We start from the raw sequence: 19082 nt of genomic DNA, 5'->3' as shown, positions 1-19082 counted from the left end.
CTATTTACTTTATAAAGTGCATAAAAATTCATTTTATAAACTGAAACACCTTTTTGGGTGCAATCTATATTTATGTTTCAGATGGATTTTGGCTTTTACACTAAGCAATCTTCAGTGGATTTAATCTGGAAAAATATAGTTTTTGTTTTTATATTTGGTACTTACACATTAAAAGGCAGTACACACTATAATTTTCACAGTAACAAATGATTTATTAATTTAAAAATCATGACATGAAATATTTTATAATCTGTAAGTATAGCACATAAAATTAGAACTATGTTGTTTCAGATTAAATACACTGATATAATGTAAAATGTGAAATATTTATTGTAAAAGGTGAAACACTACTGGAACACAAATATAGGTTACAGAAAGAAGGCGTTTCAATTGATGAAATGAATATTAACCAAGGGGGGTGGGGTTGGAGGGGGGGGGGGGAGAGAGAGAGAGAGAGAGAGAGAGAGAGAGAGAGAGAGAGAGAGAGAGAGAGAGAGAGAGAGAGAGAGAGAGAACTGCTAGCTCTTCAGTTGCACTATAGAGCTGCTTTTTATTTACCTACTGTCAGTTACCTCTCTTTTCCTGTTCCAGTTGCAAACACTCCAAGGGAAGAATGACTGCTGGTAAGCTTTCGTGAGACCTCAAATCTCTTTCATTTTATCTTCATGGCCTTTTCATGAGATATGTATGGGAGCAAGCAAAATATTTGTTGATTCTTCTAGGAAAGAATGTTCTACAAATTTTAACAGTAAACCACACCATGATGCGCTATGACTCACTTTTGGAGCCTACCGCAAGAGCTGGATGAGCATCTCCTTTATGCTTTTGCATTTAGAACTTGAACCAGAGGTTAAATGCACATCTTGTTTTTTAGACTTTCTCCATTTATTATATCAATCCTATCTATAACAGACTGATGAGTGATATTCAAGTACTGGTCAAACAAGGGTTTTGTTTGCTAATGCCTTCATGGGTGGCCTGCACTTCCTGAAGATTGCTCGTATGAATCTCAGTCTGACATCTGCCTTACTTATGAATAGTTTTATGTGGTTGTTCCATGTTAATGGTCTTATTGTTCAATAATTGGAATTTCTGCCTATTTATTCACAATATATGACATTCGTTTATGTCAAGGGTCAACTGCCAAATGTTGTAGATCTGTAGTGTCGTGGAATAGTAAAGAGTTGGAAACATGGAATATTGTCAAAGTTTCGTTGCCTGTGCCGAGAGCCAGAGGCAGTACATTAGCCAAGAGGTAGGAGAATTGCACATATATCAGAATGTGTTGTCATGCAGGGGCAATGGCCTGGTTACACACAACAGGTGAGAAAGAATTGCTTAGTACGTGGGTTTGTGTTAGACGGAGACTTTTGTAGAGTGCAAGACAGAGGTATAGCGTCAGCTGTACTGCATTTCACAACTTCGCGTAAGTCTGCCGTAATAACATGTAACTCTGTTGCAAGAACACCTACGGGGCGAGTACGACAGATGAATCAGCAGTATAAGTGGAACTAAAGCATTCATTACAAACGAGCATGATGTGACGACGTCGCTCGTGCTTCCTCAAGTAAGCCAGCTTTGATAGCAACAAGGCACTCGCAGTTAGACTTGCAGATAGATGTCTACTGGGTCGCTGCATAGCACTCAGCTCAGTGATCGACATGTTAATCTTTATTAAGGAGATGTTGTAGTAAGGGCGGTCCGTCCAGCAGCAGACGTGAGGGGACAGTACCAGCTCTGGTCCTCTCTGCTGCTGCTGTCAATCATTAACCCAGGATTATCAGACATCATGGCAGACTTGCTCGCCGCCAATGCTGACAACATCAGTGATCCATCGTCGAGATCGTGCGGGGCCTAGGCCCTGTGCATCTGCCATCACAACCGGGTGAGCCGACGATGCTGGAGGACTGCGGCTCGGCACCCGTCCACCACGGGCGACCCACCAGGAGGAGCAGGGAAGAAGACGGGGTGGCACAGAGTACACTCCGCACTACGAGAATGCTTCTCATGCCAACAGCGCCAGGACTCCAACCCGGAGCCTCTATGCGCAACTGCCTACTGTCTGCCGCTGAGCTGGCCGGCTAGCTGAGCGCCGCCAGCCACGCGCGCCGAAGTACGAAGTAAGGACAGTCCTCCACTATGTCACAGCACACGTCGCTGCCTAGCAAGATGTGTGTTCCGGAGCTGGTGTCATCACTACGAGTCAGCGAGGACTTGGGGAAGGTCGTTGATATCACCAAGCTCAGCCAGCCTGTGTTACACGGGCCACATTGTACTCGGCAGGAATAAAGGTGTTATGAATTAATAATGTTTCGATGGCCTTTCTGACACGTCCATAGTCATTTCCTAGCATGCTGACAACTGGAGGGGTCAGTGCTCGGCCATCCAGTCCACCGTATGCGACCGGAACCACCGAACCGCCTGCAGATTTGGTGTCAGAAGTGGTTACTGCTTCATAATGTTGTAAATTCTCTATACATAGCAGCTAAGAAAAGCCTCATGGACCTTCTGATGTTATCAACCAGTTCATTTGTAATTATGGTGTCAAGTAATGTTCATGTAACATTCCCCTCAGGTATGCTCAAAGTTACTTTTATGTCTGAGGAGTTCTCTCTGCTTAGAATGACCTGCTATTCTGTGATTGGTGTTCATTGATGGCCAGAATTTCAACTAAAGTTAGTTTTTGGCCCTTCTTTGCTCTATGGAGAACATATTTAATAAGACAATGTTCATTTAGAGCATGTTCAGAAAACATGCAATCTTTCTTTTTCAGTGTCCAGTTCCTTTCATGTTCAGTAAATCTAGTAGTTATAGCTCTACCTGATTGACCTACAATAATTTGCCATACAAATTGCAGTAAATCATGAAAACTCCACTCTGTTCTAAAGGTGGAACCTAGCCTCTACACTTAACAGAATATGGGCAACCATATTCTTAGTATAGAAAGCTACTGTATATTTCCTGGAGTTTAGTTTGCTACCAATTATCTGTAAAATCGTACCTACATATAGCTTGGGGACCCATTTGTTGTTAGTGTGATTTAGTGCCTTCTGAGGAGGATACAGAAATGCTGTTATACTCTCTCTCTTCTTTGTACTAAATATGTTATCAATTAGGGTATGAATACAACCATTACTGTATCCAACTTCTTTAATTATTTTAATTCATTTTGGTCTGTGGTATAGATAGCAGGCAGTGCATCATGGGGTGGAAGGGTGAGCATTTGTGTGTCACAGGATGCTGGGAATTGGCAGGTATTCCTGTGTATGTAGAAGTTATTTTCCTGTGTATCTTAAATAAACATTTTTATTGCTAATGTCAGTGGTAAGTTCTAACAAGTTCTAGCAACAGTGGAGTCTCCTCCCAACTCCACTGTAGAATCAATTGTACTGAGGTGTGAATTTAAATGTTGGAAATATTTGTTTAATTGTCCAATGGTACCTGCCCACAAGCACAGTACAGTATTGTATTTTAGAACTTAGTGGCTCTTCATCTAAAAATATTTTATTCAAAATTACCCAGCAACATTTCAGCTACTAAGGGACTTGGAGGGAACCCCACTGCTAAACCATCTGACTGACAGCAGAACCTGTTGGTATTGGTAACAATTTTGCTTTAAGCCTGTCTCAATTGCCAGTCTTACACATTATGTATCCAATGGAAGAGTTCTGGTTTTACATAACAATTCTGTTATGCCATAGCCTCTCCAACAGAAATATTGGAAAATAAGCTGCTTACATCAAATGATATAAGCTTAGCATTTTGGGGAATGGTTCATATTTTAATTTTTCTGCAAATTTTGGTTTACATTTTATTTTTGTATCAATTAGTGAATCTAACTCTTGCTGATTTAAGCTGAAAGTGAAGAAACTACAAGTTTTATTGGTATAACTATCTTGTGAAGCTTAGATAGCCTATAAAATTCATATTTGTGAGACAATTGGAATCACTATCAGTAACTATGGATTCACAGGTTTTAATAAGTCCTTCTCTTCCACAGAATATTTCATCATGTGTGGTTAGGTAACTGAATGAATTCTACAGAGTGAGGAATGTAAACCCCTTTTACGATATACTCTGGCTTATTAAACAACACTAATCATTCCGCCTCCTCAGCTTTGGTATTGACTACCTTTAACTTATCTTAGCAGACTGAAGATGGACAAACTTATATTTATTGCATTTTTAGATTTAAAAAAAGAAATTAATGATGTTGACTGGACCACAGTCTTTGAAATAACTGAAGATAACAGGTGTAAAATATGGGTAGCAAAATCTTATCTACAACTTGTACACAACCAATCTGCAGCTATGTGAGTTGAATGGCATGAAAGGGAAGCATTAGTTAAAAATGGAGTGAAACAAGGTTATGTACACTGAGCATGCAGAAAAGGAAACCAAGAAGAAATTTTGAAAGGGAATTAAAAGTTCAGGGGCAAGAAATAACAACTTTGAGGTTTGCCAAAGACATTGTGTTGTGAATTAATTATTTTTCTGCATTTCATTGCCATATGTAGTGCTGGTGCTGCTGCTGTTGATGGTGATGGATGTGCTTTCATTCATTGATAATACTATTCTGGACTTACAGCAGCCAAAAGATACTGCAAACAGATCATAGTAGTGAGGATTCCAGGAAAGACCTGTTACATGATTCTTCTTTGTCTTCTCATAAGCAAACTTCCACAGTGGCAACAGAGTTCCTTCTTCATCTCTATACTCATCAGATGGATCCTCCCAGTACCTGAAATCTAACAACCACAGCATCATTTGAAATTTAGTTCTAGAGATACTAAATAACTCAGCATAATTTTCAATCACCTGTTTTGGCAAACACGTATCATCCTGAAAAATGGTGTCTTATTACCCATTCAATCTATGCAATATCCTAATCCATCTCTATGACACTCCTGCTACCAATTCTGTTGCTTACAACTTATGAGTTAATTCTCTGTAGATAACCTAGATACACAACCTGTTTAGTACACTGAGCTGTAATCCCTTGAGGCATTCCTTCCACATGTATTTCCTATCAAATCAGACATAGGCTCAAATAAATGCCCCTCCCCCCCTTGCTCACAGTAATAAACATTTAAGTGTAACTTACAACTTCAGGAATCAAATTAGCTTATAGTAAATATGCTCAACAAGATATGTTTTCACTTTCTTTTAATGTATGTTGTTTAAAAAGTATTTCTGTTGTTTGTTGGGAACACCATCATTTAGTATATATTTAACTATCCCAAGTGACTTGGGTACACTGTAACAGTGCACACTGTAAAGAGTTGTTCAAAAAGTTTGAAATTCTGACAGTTCTGTGTGAATATATTTATCAAAACATATAATATGAGGAAAAACAATAATCTGTATACCACGAACAACATAATTCATTACCTTGGGACCAAATCCAGACACTGTTTACATCTAAACAGAAGAAATAAATCAAAAACTCAAAATAGTGTATTATATCATGGTATTAAATTGTACCACAAGAAATAAAAGATGTACGTGATCCCCACACCTTTAGTCAAAGGCTAAAAAAAATATTTACTAGAAAATAGATATTGCACTGCAGATTAATATTTAAAATAACTATAGATTAAAGTTCATCAACATTGTACTGTGTGACAAATTTAACTTGACATGATTAGAAAAGTAGGCCTAAGTATAAGAGTTGTACATACTGTAAAGAGACAAGTTTATTTTATAAGAAATATTGTACAAACATACTGCTGCACTAAGTGTGATATTAATGGTTCTACAGAATTTCTCCATAGCAGTACGGAAAAATGTAAATTATGATGACAAATTTATTTTGCTATCAAGTTAATTGATTTCGCCAGTTTGATACTAACAAAAGGTCCATTTGTGTTTCCAGTATTTTTATACTTGAAGTGTGACATTTTTTATGTCTTGTTAAGGCCTGTTTCAGAAGTCTGTACTTTTTAAGTGCCATATGGAACTCTGAATGATTCGGCAAAATTAAACAACAGAACATTCAGAATGGAATAATGATATCATCGTGAAAAGGATAGAGTGCTACTTACCATGTAACAGAGATGTTGAGTCACAGATTGGCACAACAAAAAGACTACTGAACATGTAAGTTTTTGGCCAGAAGGCCTTCTTTCAAAATAGGCAACATACACTCACACATTCACACAAATGCAGCTCATACACACACCTGACTGCTTGGGACAGACTCTGGCTGAATACTTACATGTTCAGTAGTCTTTTCATTGTGCCTGTCTGTGACTCAACAACTCTGCTACATGGTGGGCAGCAATTTTCACAACATTGTCTGAATGATTTACTTTTGAAATATCTCTGGGTGAACTATTTGCTATGTATCATTTGTAGAGCAAACTTGTTAAAATTTTGTTCTTATTGCAGAGTTGGAACCTTGGATCAGGATAATTCTCCCACTATTTCAGCTTGATCATTTCCTGACACCAAAAATAAATCAATAAATTGTCCAAGAATTAATTGATTCTCTATTCATTCTGTAGAACGGTTCATAATTGTACATTTGATGTGGAATGGGTTAGTTGAATTACAACAACATGAACAAAAATTAAGAGATGGAGCAGCTACTTATAAAATGAACAAACATGACAAAGTCATAAGTTGTAAAAACTGAAAAATTAAAGTATGTAGTCAGGAATATTGCAGTACACATAAATTTAATATTTATACACAAATTATATATAGGCAAACAAAACATACAAATCTGAACTTGTCTCTAGAAATACAATTAGTAGAAGTGATGGTCTAATAAAAATTGTTTCAGTTTGGCTTTCATTTCTGTTGTTGAGCAGCAGTTTTTCACAATGTGATTGTATACTTTGACTGCCATCTTTTATCCATTTAATTTTGTGTTATGTGGTAAGATCTATTAAGGTCTTTGTTCTTGTGTTAGGGAAATGGAAATCCAGGCATTTGTGTACAGACTATAAATGCTGAATTGTGTCACAAATCAATTTAACTATATATAACAAAATTAGTGGAAGTATCTTAAACTGTTTGAAAAATGGCCTGTATCGTACATAATCCTTTTAGATGGGAGTATACCCATTGCTTGCTACCATAATTTGAAAGATGCTATGAGGCTCAAAGCCATTTCCCCTAAAAATCACCACAGTTCACAAGACACTCAATTAGAGCATGGTCCACAGGCTTTAATGAGCCTAGATGATTACATCTTTCACTGATCACTGTGTGAAAGAGATTTTGCTATTGATTTGTGGTTATATATCCTTTTCAGATTGCTGTCCACTGTATCACTTGGTCTTCTGCACTGTTCTAAACCTTGATCTACTGCTGGTACATGTATTTTCTATGTGTAGGTATCCTTAAATTTTTTTATTGTCAGTTAACCTTTATCTAGAAAGATTTGTCTTTACCTGCACTACTGGTGCATGTATTTTGTTTAATGTCAACAATATTATTAACAGTAGAGATTGCTACTCACCATAAAGATGACATGCTAAGTTGCAGAAAGGCACAACAAAAAGACTGTTACAAATAAGCTTTTGGACAACTAGCAATCTATCTTTTTCATGATAATGTTGATGTTCCAACTTGAACTTTCCATTATTTGTTTTATTTTCTAGGTTTACGAATCTTAAAAATTTTTTCACTGGTGTTTAACTCTGATCTAGAAAGATATTTCTTTACCTGCATTACTGTTTTTCGTCCTCTCTGGCTTAGGTATCTTTCATTTTTCATTGTCACTTAAGATCAAAAGACCCACGTGTGTTGTAATTTATTTTGTTATGCAAATTCTACTCTGTTAACCCGAAGTACTCGCAGGTCAAATGGACTCAGTTATCTGCCCTCATTTTCCCATTTTCGATTAGAGGCACCTGTACTATTTGACACCACTTATATCATATGTAAATTTAATACATTGTTTGTTCTGGAATCAGTACTGAAATGAGCAATTGTTTGGGGCATGGGCTGAGCTCAAGTTGGTTACCATGTGTTGATTAATCCATGTGTTTCAGATTTCCCCCCCCCCCCCCCCCCCCCAGCATTTTTTTGCACATTGTGGTCTTTGTAATATCAATTTCCAAGTAGCCAAAACTATTGTTAGACCCAGGAAATGCCTCCAAGGCAATTTTCCAATACTTAAGAAGTTTACATAGTTTGGGTTTTATTATATAAAAAAAAAGAAATTCTCTGTACTATGATAGAAACTATAATTCAATTTTTTGGATTTTCCAATTTTTTATTTTTTATTATTTTTTTCAAATTTAGGGTGTTTCCACTAGTTTATTTTAGAGTTGGTTCTTTCTGATGAGTAATTATGGCTCATTTGTTGAGGTTAAATTTGGTCTCTCTGCTAAAATTATATGTTAAAATGATTATTTTCTTTATGCTCAGATCCTTACCACTCCTCAATCCTCACTCCCTACCATTTCAATTATACCATGTGAGTACAGATACCAATATGTTACGCACATCAAAAAAGATAATTTTGACACTAACAGCTCAATCCATAGCCATGGAATAAGATCCATGCATGCTAACGTGTAGGAATGAAAGTTTAGCGAAAATTAAACCCAACAGTTTATTCACATCAGGTCTCTAAGCAAATGTAAACAGTTTTATAATTACTTTTCATTCATTCATCATGTTCTGTAGACTCCATCAAGAAACTTCAAGGATATGAAATGAGTGAATGTACACATACAAAAGTGAAGGAATTTTCAGAAACTTAGGCTGTACATTGTATTAACAATAAACTAGCATTGTATGACTTAATACTAACTATGCTTACATAAGTTAAATCTAACCTGATACACAGGCAAGAAAGCTGTTACATCAGAAAACCTGCTACTTCCTCAGGCATATTAGATAACGTAACATGTACAAGAACACATTGGTATTTTTCAAAGAAATTTGTTACCTACATCTGTGATGATAAAGGCCATTTTGAAGACACTGCTAGTTCTAATGGAACTCTGTGATGGATTTTGCTGCTTGCCATGTAGCTTGTAGGAATTTTAAATCTCTGAATATAGATTATCTGATAATTTGTAGGAGTGGCTAGTGAGGTATGTTTTTCATTCTGCTTTTGAATTTGTAAGGATTATCAATTTTCCTTTTATGTGAATCTTCAGTTTCACCCAGCATACTTCATGAGAAAATAGGACACACGTGAATGGTTGGCCCTGAGAATATGTCAAGAAAAATATTTGGCAACCCATCACATTGCTATCACGATGTATGCTGATGAACTGACCACTTGGGGACCAGTGTGACACTTTTCTCTCTCTCCTCTCTCTCTACCATCCTCCTATCTGGCAATCTATCTGCCATCCACAACCATCATCTCCTCCCTCTCTCCTCATGCTGACACACTGCTCCATCCTCACTTCACACCCACGTATGCATGCTGTTCCTCCATCTGCTGCCAAAGTCAGTTTCTTGTAGGGTATCTCTTTTCTCTACTTAATCAGACTAACTGTCAATTCCCAGGGCTTCATAAAGATGTAGCCACTGTCACAACTGATAAAGGGTTTACTTATTTGGGAAGATGCTGGACACGGATGGTAGACTAAATGGCAGATCGAAGGGAAGGGGAAAAGAGATAAAAACACTACACCTGTTCCCAAGCAGTCAGTTCATCAGTGCACCTTATGATGGCAATCTTTTGCCTCTATGTTTATCATTGGATGTATTCTGCACAGAATTCTTAATTCTGAATCTTAGTCACACTGCACCTACACATGATTTTTATTATCAGATACAAAGGCTATTTAAGAATTAAACATAATGGTGAATGAATATAGGAATTGTAAGATATTTAAAGTAGCTTCTGTTAAATGTTCATTAAAAAATTTCACACAATATTATACTCTGCTGAATGAATACTTTATTTTCTTCAGATGCACTTCTCTACAGCATAATCTGACAAGAACAAAAGAAAAAAAGAGAGTTAAAATTTCAAAATAAAACCATTGCCTTTAGGTCAATGCAATGGAGAGATATAGGAGCAAAATGTCCTGAACTAAGCTTCATAATTAATTTTTGATTTTTGAGTCAATTTTAACTTGTTATTCAGTTCAGTTCCAAGTAAGAAACTTCCTGGCAGGTTAAAACTGTGTGTGGGACCAGGACTTGAACCTAGGACCTTGGCCTTTTGTGGGCAAGTGCTCTACTCACTGAGCTCCCAAGCATGGTTCACAACCCGTTCCCACAGTTTCTTCCAGCAGCACCTCATCTCCTATCTTCCAGACTTGTTTTAATCTATCAGGAAGAATCATATCAGCACACACTCTACTGCAGAGTGAACATTTATTCTGGAAACAGTCCCCCAGACTGTGGATAAGGCATGTCTCTGGAAAACCCTTTCTTCCTGGAGTGATAGTATTGCACGTTATGCAGGAGATCTTCTGTGAAGTTTGGAAGGAATGTGATGAGGTACTGGTGGAAGTAAAGTTGTGAAGACAGATTGTGAAACATGCTTGGATAGTTCAGTTGGCAGAACACTTGCCTGCAAATGGCAAAGTTCCTGGAATCAACTCTTGGTCTGGCACACATTCTTAACCCACCTGGAAGTTTCTTACTTGGAATTTAACTGGATAACAAATTAATATTGATTCAAATTATCAAAATATATCAAAACATATTTTTCTCCTATAATTTTTAATGAAGTCAAAATGAGAGGCATTTATCAAGTTCTGCTCGGTAAAATGAGTCAGTATTCAATTAAAGGCTGCTTTCTCAAATCAATTCAAAAAGACTGGAAGGAATGAAATAGCTTTCTTATTAGAGGTGATTTGCTTCTCTCTTGTTTGACAGACAGCTATTACTACAGAATACTTGGGTCTGTAAGGAAATATGCCATGAGTTACTGATTACAAAAATACCTTAAAGTTTATCTTATCAGGTCAGCACACGATTATTATTATTATTATTATTATTACTGATATTATGTAGTATCACATAGAACATGGGATTTTTCGTGATACTGGACATCTTAAACCTAAGGCTATCAGCATTTTTTTACATTTGCACATTCTGTTTCAAATAATTATAGGTTTAAATTCATGCATACAATTATAAGCCTTGAAGTTAGCATTTAATTTGTAAATTGAGAAATGAAGCCTATACTACCATTATATGTTGACAAAATATACTCTTATTGATTAGATAATGTGGTGTAGGTATGTCCTTAGTTGCATCCTAATTGATTTTTTACATAAATGACAGATTTTATTATATTAGTAAGTTGTTGGAATGTTTTATATACATGTGATAGATTCCTTTTTGATATCTGTAAGTGTTTGTTGGCTTAAGAAGAAGATTATGTTGTCTTATGCAATTATTGCTTATATCTGAATTTTTACAATAGTTTCCTTACTAATTTCATGTTTCTTAATGAATAGTAATTGTTTCTACAATGTACATACTCGGCTCTGGTGGTATCTTTAATATTTTAAAGAAAGGCCTAATCAAACAATAGAGACTCCAGATTGGAATATGAACAATATAAAGAAAAGATACATTGCTACTCACTGTACACATGACATGTTGAGTTGCATACAGGCACAAGAAAAAGACACTGCAGGAGAGTTACCCTAGAATATGAGTCCATATTTTTGATGTGAAAGAAAGTGTACACTGCACCTGCACGCTTATACAGAATTTTATAATTTTTAGGGTTTAACAACTTTTTTTCAGATTTAAAGTAATGTGTACCACATTTATGTCCCATTTCATATTATTTTTGAACCCACAGGTCCAAAAATTTAGTCACTTTACTATTTACTTCAAATACAGTTTGGATAGTTCTGGCAGAATGCTATTAATCTGGAGAAAAGGAGACTACTCACTGAGTAGCAGAACTATTGGGCCATAACAGGCACACACAAAAGAGAACGAAAACTTCAATAGCTTTTGGAAGAATTTCTTTGATAAGGAAGAAGTTCTTTGATGAGCTAAAGTACACACAAACACACACATACACTCTCTCTCTCTCTCTCTCTCTCTCTCTCTCTCTCACACACACACACACACACACACACACACAGACACACACCTCTGTAACTATATTGTGCTGTAAACACAAATTATTTAAATATACGTTGATTACTAATGATGGCACTTGAATACTGAACATTTCTAAATTACTAACTGTAAGTAAACATTTAGTGCTACTGTATTACTGCTGTCAAAATCTATTATATCTGTATATCAAAATCTATTGTAATCACCCAGTCATCAGCAAAGAATACTGCCTTGTGAGCCTAGGTACCAAACATCGGCTTATAGCATATACCATGACGTCATCTGTAGTCATTGCGCACATCGGTTTCAAGGCGCGACCATACAGTGTTATGTTTCAATGTTCAGTATTCTAACAGGTGCATCGTAGCTCTCAAACAGTTCCGTGGCCAACCGCCAGAGGCGCTGTGTTTATTTCTCCATGCAATCTTTGTTACTCTCTGTTTAAAAATTCCTGTCTTTGATATGTGCACCTCATGTAATTACTTTTCCCTAGCTATACTTTTAACCCGATTACTGTCTAAGGTTATTCATGTTTTTGCTGTTCTGAATTATTCGCTGTAGTGAGAAAACAGAGCTGTATCATTATTCAATTTCAAAGCGGTGATAACTCCGAGACTAATAAATTCTTTTTCTCCAGTGTGATGTCTGTTTACTTTACACAATAATAGGGCTATGCAAAAGCTAGCCAGCTAAAAGTCGTGCTGTAACTGACAAACATTTTATTACAGATAAGAAACTGCCATTTCCTGTGATTTCTAAGAATAAGAGTGACATGCTTTCACAGCTGGACATTGCTGATACAGTATACAGAGTTTTTCAAAATGGCAAAATCCTATAGTGATGTCACAATGGTGACTTCTTCTGCCCTTACAAGAGAGCAACAACTTCCACTTGTGGAGCAAGTCTGCATGCTGCAACAACAAACGGATGCACTCCAGCAGCAGCTGACAGAAGCAGAACACAAAATGCTGACAGGATCAAAACTGAGCATTTTTCATCAACATCATACATGGGGTTCACAAACACACATGTAATAGGGCGAATGAAAGAAACACTGTAAATTGGCCAGGATTAAATTTTTTATTTTTCACTAATTGAAGTCATTTGAGAAATTTATTTGCCTACCTTTTTATTATTCCCCATTGATTTATTTACCTTATTAAGCCTCTTATGTTTACCAGCTTTGAAAGAGAAAAAACTGCAAATAAAAATTTGCAGACTGCAACTGGGAATTGAACACAAGTTCTCTGCTCTGCAGCCAGACTCCTTGGTTGCTACAACAGTGGTGCTTTCGTTTAACAGCACATACCTTATGGGTGCATAAGCGGTGGTCAAAGTTCCTCCTTGACTCTAGGAAAATATCCAATGCAAGCTGATGAAAATGCCCTACCTTCAATTATCTATCGATACTATCAATTCTGAGTCAACTGCATGTCATGGACTTTAAGGCAGTTTTCTCAAAAACATATCAATTTTAGTTTGTGCACAAGCAATGTGCCAAATATGAGCTGAATCAGGTGGCCATGTCTGAGGCCTTACCCTTGTCAGAGGTCCCATGTCCTCCCCAACGAGATCACTTGATATAATGTTCTGAGTCAACAAACAATTATGCAGTATGCATGTAGCTGTCACTATTCTATCTTCAGTCCCCAGCTCATACTCAAAAGATCATTTGCACACAAAACCTGGAACTCAATATACCAAATGCACATTCCACTGTTTGATGAGGATTAGAAAGCCAGTAGTTAAAAACTTTTTCTCATTATCAGTGATTTTACATTTAGGGTAGAATTGTGCTAAGTTTTTAATAATGGAAGTGCCTCATTATCTTCAAAATGTAAGGAGTTCCATTCTATTGCCCAGAAAGTTGTTTACCTTACTGGTTATGAAAAGTTCCACAATCAGCTGTTTATAACTGAAATAAGAGGAAGCTGATAATAGAGGTTTTCTCACTGTAACAGGTTTCCCATTAACAACTCTAAGTCAACTGTAAAACTGCCATTTCCTTTCAAACTCAGAGTGCTGTGCAGCAATCAGTGTTATGTGCTGAAATGGGGACACTCTGGGGCTTTGCTGTGTCTCTGTTGTGTGCTGTGTGCAGCAGGCCTCAATGAGAGTATGTTAGTTACACTATTGAATTCTGTATCATTTAGATAGTGTATAGATACTCATCCACAACAGTTGTTAAGATCTGCACTAGGACTCAGTAAAAGTAAAGTTTTGCAGTGAGATTGGGTAAACTGAGTCTCAAGGCAGCCAGTCTTTAAACGACATAATATGGAAACCTCCTACAATTCACTTATCATTAACACCTTTAATACATTTTTTGTTGTTGTGTATGGACTGAAAATTATGAAGTTAGATTTTCAGTACACTATTATCATTCTCTTGACAGTTACAGAGATGTCTACAGCCCACTCACCTTCAGTTCTAATGTAATGTTTATTGGAACCATAGACAACACACATTGTATGGCCCACGTGTTCTGTATCACTATCTGCCTTTCTTCTGTTGAGGCTTTTCTATTGATAATCCCACTGTCTGGTGGATTTTGCTTAATTCTAGGTGAGTTTGGCTGTGTTTAATCAGTTCCTATTCCATCACTTCATTATTGTCTTAGTTTTATACTTGAGCTGCTCTGTTCATGAGAGGCTGTGGTTCTCTTCTTACCCCTCTGCTTTAGATGCTGCCCATGATTTGTAAAACAGTTTATTTTGTAAAATATTAGTGTCCGAAGTATGACATTTTTAAATTTTGTGCATAAGTTTGGCAGTATTTGGCTGGTACTACAGATCTCTGTATTTGCACAGATAAGTTCGCTAAGTTGTGCCTCACAGGCAGGCTCAAGACTATTATGTTTATGAACTGTAATAGTTATGGTGTGAAAAGTAGTAAATAAATGTGCTGGCTTCATTAGCATATACTAAGACAAGCACAGTGTCTCTTTATGAAAAGTTGGCACATCCTTTGTGCACATTTATGGTTTCACTGCTGGTTTAACAGCAGCTCAGATGCACATATTATCTGTAGCAGAATCCAAAAACAGAACTCAAAAAGTACATGCATCTCCAAATAATGCAACATAACTTTTTCTTTGCAAAACCTGGCACACTGTATTCTTCATTATCAAATACTGTCACATTGCTGCTGATATTATCACTGTATATCAGGCACTGATCTTGATGCTGCTACACAGAGACTTTTTTCCCCTGAGGATCAATTTCCACCTCTTTATGAACACAAGTCATTACTGATTGTGTCTTTGGCTTGTATTTAAAACTGAACTTTATTCACTGACACTGTGTTACAACTTTTCAGAATTTTGTATGGTGTCTCATGGATCATGCCCGGCAGTGGTCTGTGAGACGTGCAGCATGACCAACAGCCACTGCCTCTACATCCGCTGGCTGCCGCCATGTCCAACTCTCAGGCACTAATATGCTCGTAGTTGGCAATGCATGCGATTCCCCTGAGTTAAGCATAAACAATGCTGCCATATGATTACTGTAAGCTTACCTTTATTTACAGCAGGTGTTCAAAATGATGTTCCTCTGTGCTAAGAGCAGTCAGACATCTCCTGAAACATTAGCAAACACTCGACGAATTTTGGCTGCCAAAGTCTGGGAAATGACTAGCCAACCCCGTCTTCCAACCCTTCGAGCATCTGGGGACTGCTTGCATACACATTGCTTTTGAACATTCCCCAAAGATAAAAACCACATGGATTTAGATCTGGAGAATGAGCAGGCTAGTCAACTATCCTATCATTAAAACACTTCATATTGCTGTCACAGAAGCATTGACGATGTATGATTTTGCATTGTCCTACATGAAATAACTGTACATCTTTTTGTTAGGTGTTAGTTCCTGAAAAAAAGGATGAAATATATTGACATGTTGAATAATTGGGATCTCTGCCAGATGTTCGCATCATTCTTGCATGACATATCAATGGCGTAACTCGCTGTCTTCTTCAGATGCTATCCGAGAACGGTCCTTGGGTGGACCAAGTCCAATATTTATGCTTGGGTGGTGCTTAGCGCTCTGTAATCAATGTTCTGTCCACGTTCTGTGCCCGCGAGGCACGACTCCAATGGTCTTCTCTGGTCGCCTTTGTTTCGACTGCCATCCATATGCAGTTCGGCCATCCTCTGGGGTCGTGATCATTATCCGAGTTGTGTCAAATCCGATGTGTAATGTCTGGTGCTCTGTCACATGGCTGTTACCTCGGTATCCACTTCTATTTCTCACTGGGCATTCCAAACCCGTCCATGCTGCGTTGGGTGTTCCATCCATGATCCACGCTCACCAAGAGCAGACAAAATGGCCCTCTCTGGCAGCTGGCGTTATGACTGCCATCTGCACCCAGTTCGGCTATACTCTGGGTTTGTGGTCGTCATCTGAGGTGTGTCAAATCCGACCTATAATATCTGTAGCTCTGTCTCAGGGCTGTTTCCTGGGTCTGCACTTTTGTTTCTTGCAAAATCTCAAAGTATCTTCCATTGAGTTTTCAGGATCTCAAGAGCCAAGGCAGTGCTGAGTCGGTATACAGTGTCATGGTCGATGAGATTCACCATGATCTTTATCTCGATGGATTCTTTTATGACATTATCCCAGTATCTTGGGGTCTGTGTGACAATTTTAGTGTCACTGTAGTTCATTGAGTGACCAATATCTAGAGAGTGTTTCACTGTGGCTGATTTGGTTGCCTGTCTGAGTCTGGTGTTCTTTACACCTGATGACCACAGTGCTGGTAGTCTTGCCAATTTATGGCATCCCACACCACCACGGCATGTTGTAAATACCTTGCTTGTATAGCCCCACATCATCCTTCACATTTCCCAGTATTGTCCCAGTTTTGGTGGGTGGACGAAATACGTTCCTGATGTCATGTTTCATGAGAATTGTGCTGATTTTGACAGAGATCAGTCCAGCATATGGCAGGTATGGCATTTATTTCCCCTCTTCTGGTTCTTCTTCTGGATCCTGTGGCTGACTGACAGGTCAAAGCGCCTTCTGGATGTCTCTAGAGGAAAACCTATTTTTGCTGAACACCGATTGTATGTGTTCTATTTCCGATGCCAAACTGTCAGCATCTGACAGAATATGTGCCCTGTGGACCAGAGTTTTGAGCACTCCATTCTTCTGTGCTGGACGGTAGCTGCTATCAGCTTCCAGGTATAAGTCAGTGTGTGTAAGTTTGTGGTACACATTGTGCCATCTGCCTTCCTATTGACTAGCACATCCAGGAATGTGATTGTCCATCCTTCTCCAGTTCCACTGTGAATTTTATATTTGGGTGGCATGAATTCAGATGTTCCAGAAAATCATCTAGCTTCTCCCCACCATGGGGCCAGATGACAAAGGTATCAGCCACATACCTGAAAAAGCACTTGGGTTGATATGTGGCCGATGTAAGTGCCTTCTCTTCAAACCTTTCCATAAACAGGACGGCCACCACTGGCCATAGAGGACTGCCCATCACTGTATCTTCTGTTTGCTGGTAACTGGACTGGTTACAGAACGCCCAGCAAGAAACAGATGTGGAGACCAAGGAAACAGCCATGTAACAGAGCACTAGACATTACACAATGGCTTTGACACATCTCAGATAATGAACACAAACCCAGAGGATGGCCGAGCTGGGTGCGGATGGCAGTCAAAACACCAGCAACCAGAGAGGACCATTGGAGACACGCATGGTGGGCACGGACCATGGACAGAACACTCAGCATGGCATGGACCAATTATGGAGCACCCAGCACGATCCAGACATAAATACTGGACTCAATGCGCCCAAGGACCACTCTCTGTAGCACCTGAAGAAGAGAGTGAGTTATGCCATCAAAATGTCATGCGAGAATGACACGAACATTCAGCACAGATCCTGATTATTCAACATGTCAACAGACTACCAGGAAAGGCTGAAGAATTACATGATGTGTATTGTTCACATACCTCTCAGAATGTAGTGTTTTGTGGAAAAAGATTGGTCACCACAGTCCTGTTTTCACATCATGTTGTTGTTGTAATTCATGAGGATTTTTGGAGCTCCAACATTGATTGTTCTGAGAATTTATGTACCCTGATAAATGTAGCCATATTTCCCAGAAAAAAAGCATCTCAGGATTAGATTCCCCATCATGCATGAACTGTAACAGCTAGCTGCAATAACAATATCAAGCAACAGTATCTGGGTTGGGTTGGGTTGTTTGGGGGAGGAGACCAGACAGCGAGGTCATCGGTCTTATCGGATTAGGGAAGGATGGGGAAGGAAGTCAGCCATGCCCTTTCAAAGGAACTATCCCGGCATTTGCCTGGAGCAATTTAGGGAAATCACGGTAAACCTAAATCAGGATGGCCAGACGTGGGATTGAACCATCGTCCTCCCAAATGGGGGGCCAGTGTGCTAGCAACTGCGCCACCTCGCTCGGTCAACAGTATCTGGGTTCCTCAGTTAATGCACTACCAGTAGTTCGTATGGTTTCAATTTCAGTTTGTGCACAGCTCTGTGATCAGATGCTCTTGACACACCAGTCTGAAGTGCCAAATGGTGTAGTGATTTTCTTGGTCCTCTTTCCAAGGCCTCCCCTATCTTGTCTAATTTATTTTTGTTCAATACACTAGGTTCTCTAGGCTCAAGTTTGTCTAACACAGATCCAGTTTCTTGAAATTTCTTCACTAATCTGTGTATTGTTTGATCACTGGGAAATTTTTGTACGAATACAAGCCGACATTCCACATATTATTATGTTTTTGTGTAGTTCAACACAAGAAAAACTCATTGATCCTTCGTGTATACCATACCAAATGGAAACCCAACAGGAAACTCAAAACAAATCACTCAAACAATCAGTCACACAGTATAGAAGACATGCATAGTGTTTCTTGCTGAGGACTGGACTCAGCGACATACGGTCACGGAAAGCCCCGGACATGAAACAATATTTGAAGCAATTAGACAACACAAAAAACTAAAAAGACAACACCGATACACTGTTGCACAGCGTAGGGGATACGTGCAAAGTATTTGTGTCTGAGAACTATACAGAGTGACAACCAGCAGA

General features: G+C 38.3%; 1 protein-coding gene across 2 annotated transcripts in view; it reads right to left on the bottom strand.

Annotated features, from left to right (window-relative positions):
- The window catches only part of LOC126273102 (dynein intermediate chain 2, ciliary), a 305511-nt gene that overhangs the window by 150135 nt on the left and 136294 nt on the right, over positions 1 to 19082 (bottom strand). For both annotated transcript variants that reach the window (XM_049976536.1, XM_049976535.1), the window contains one exon: positions 4587 to 4748. In XM_049976536.1, the coding sequence (XP_049832493.1) occupies positions 4587 to 4748 (162 nt within the window). The remainder of the gene's footprint in view (positions 1 to 4586; positions 4749 to 19082) is intronic.

Source organism: Schistocerca gregaria, chromosome 5, assembly GCF_023897955.1.
Source record: "Schistocerca gregaria isolate iqSchGreg1 chromosome 5, iqSchGreg1.2, whole genome shotgun sequence".
Lineage (NCBI taxonomy): Eukaryota > Metazoa > Arthropoda > Insecta > Orthoptera > Acrididae > Schistocerca > Schistocerca gregaria.
The sequence above is the reverse complement of the archived record's forward strand: the minus strand, read 5'-3'. Positions and strand labels throughout refer to the sequence as shown.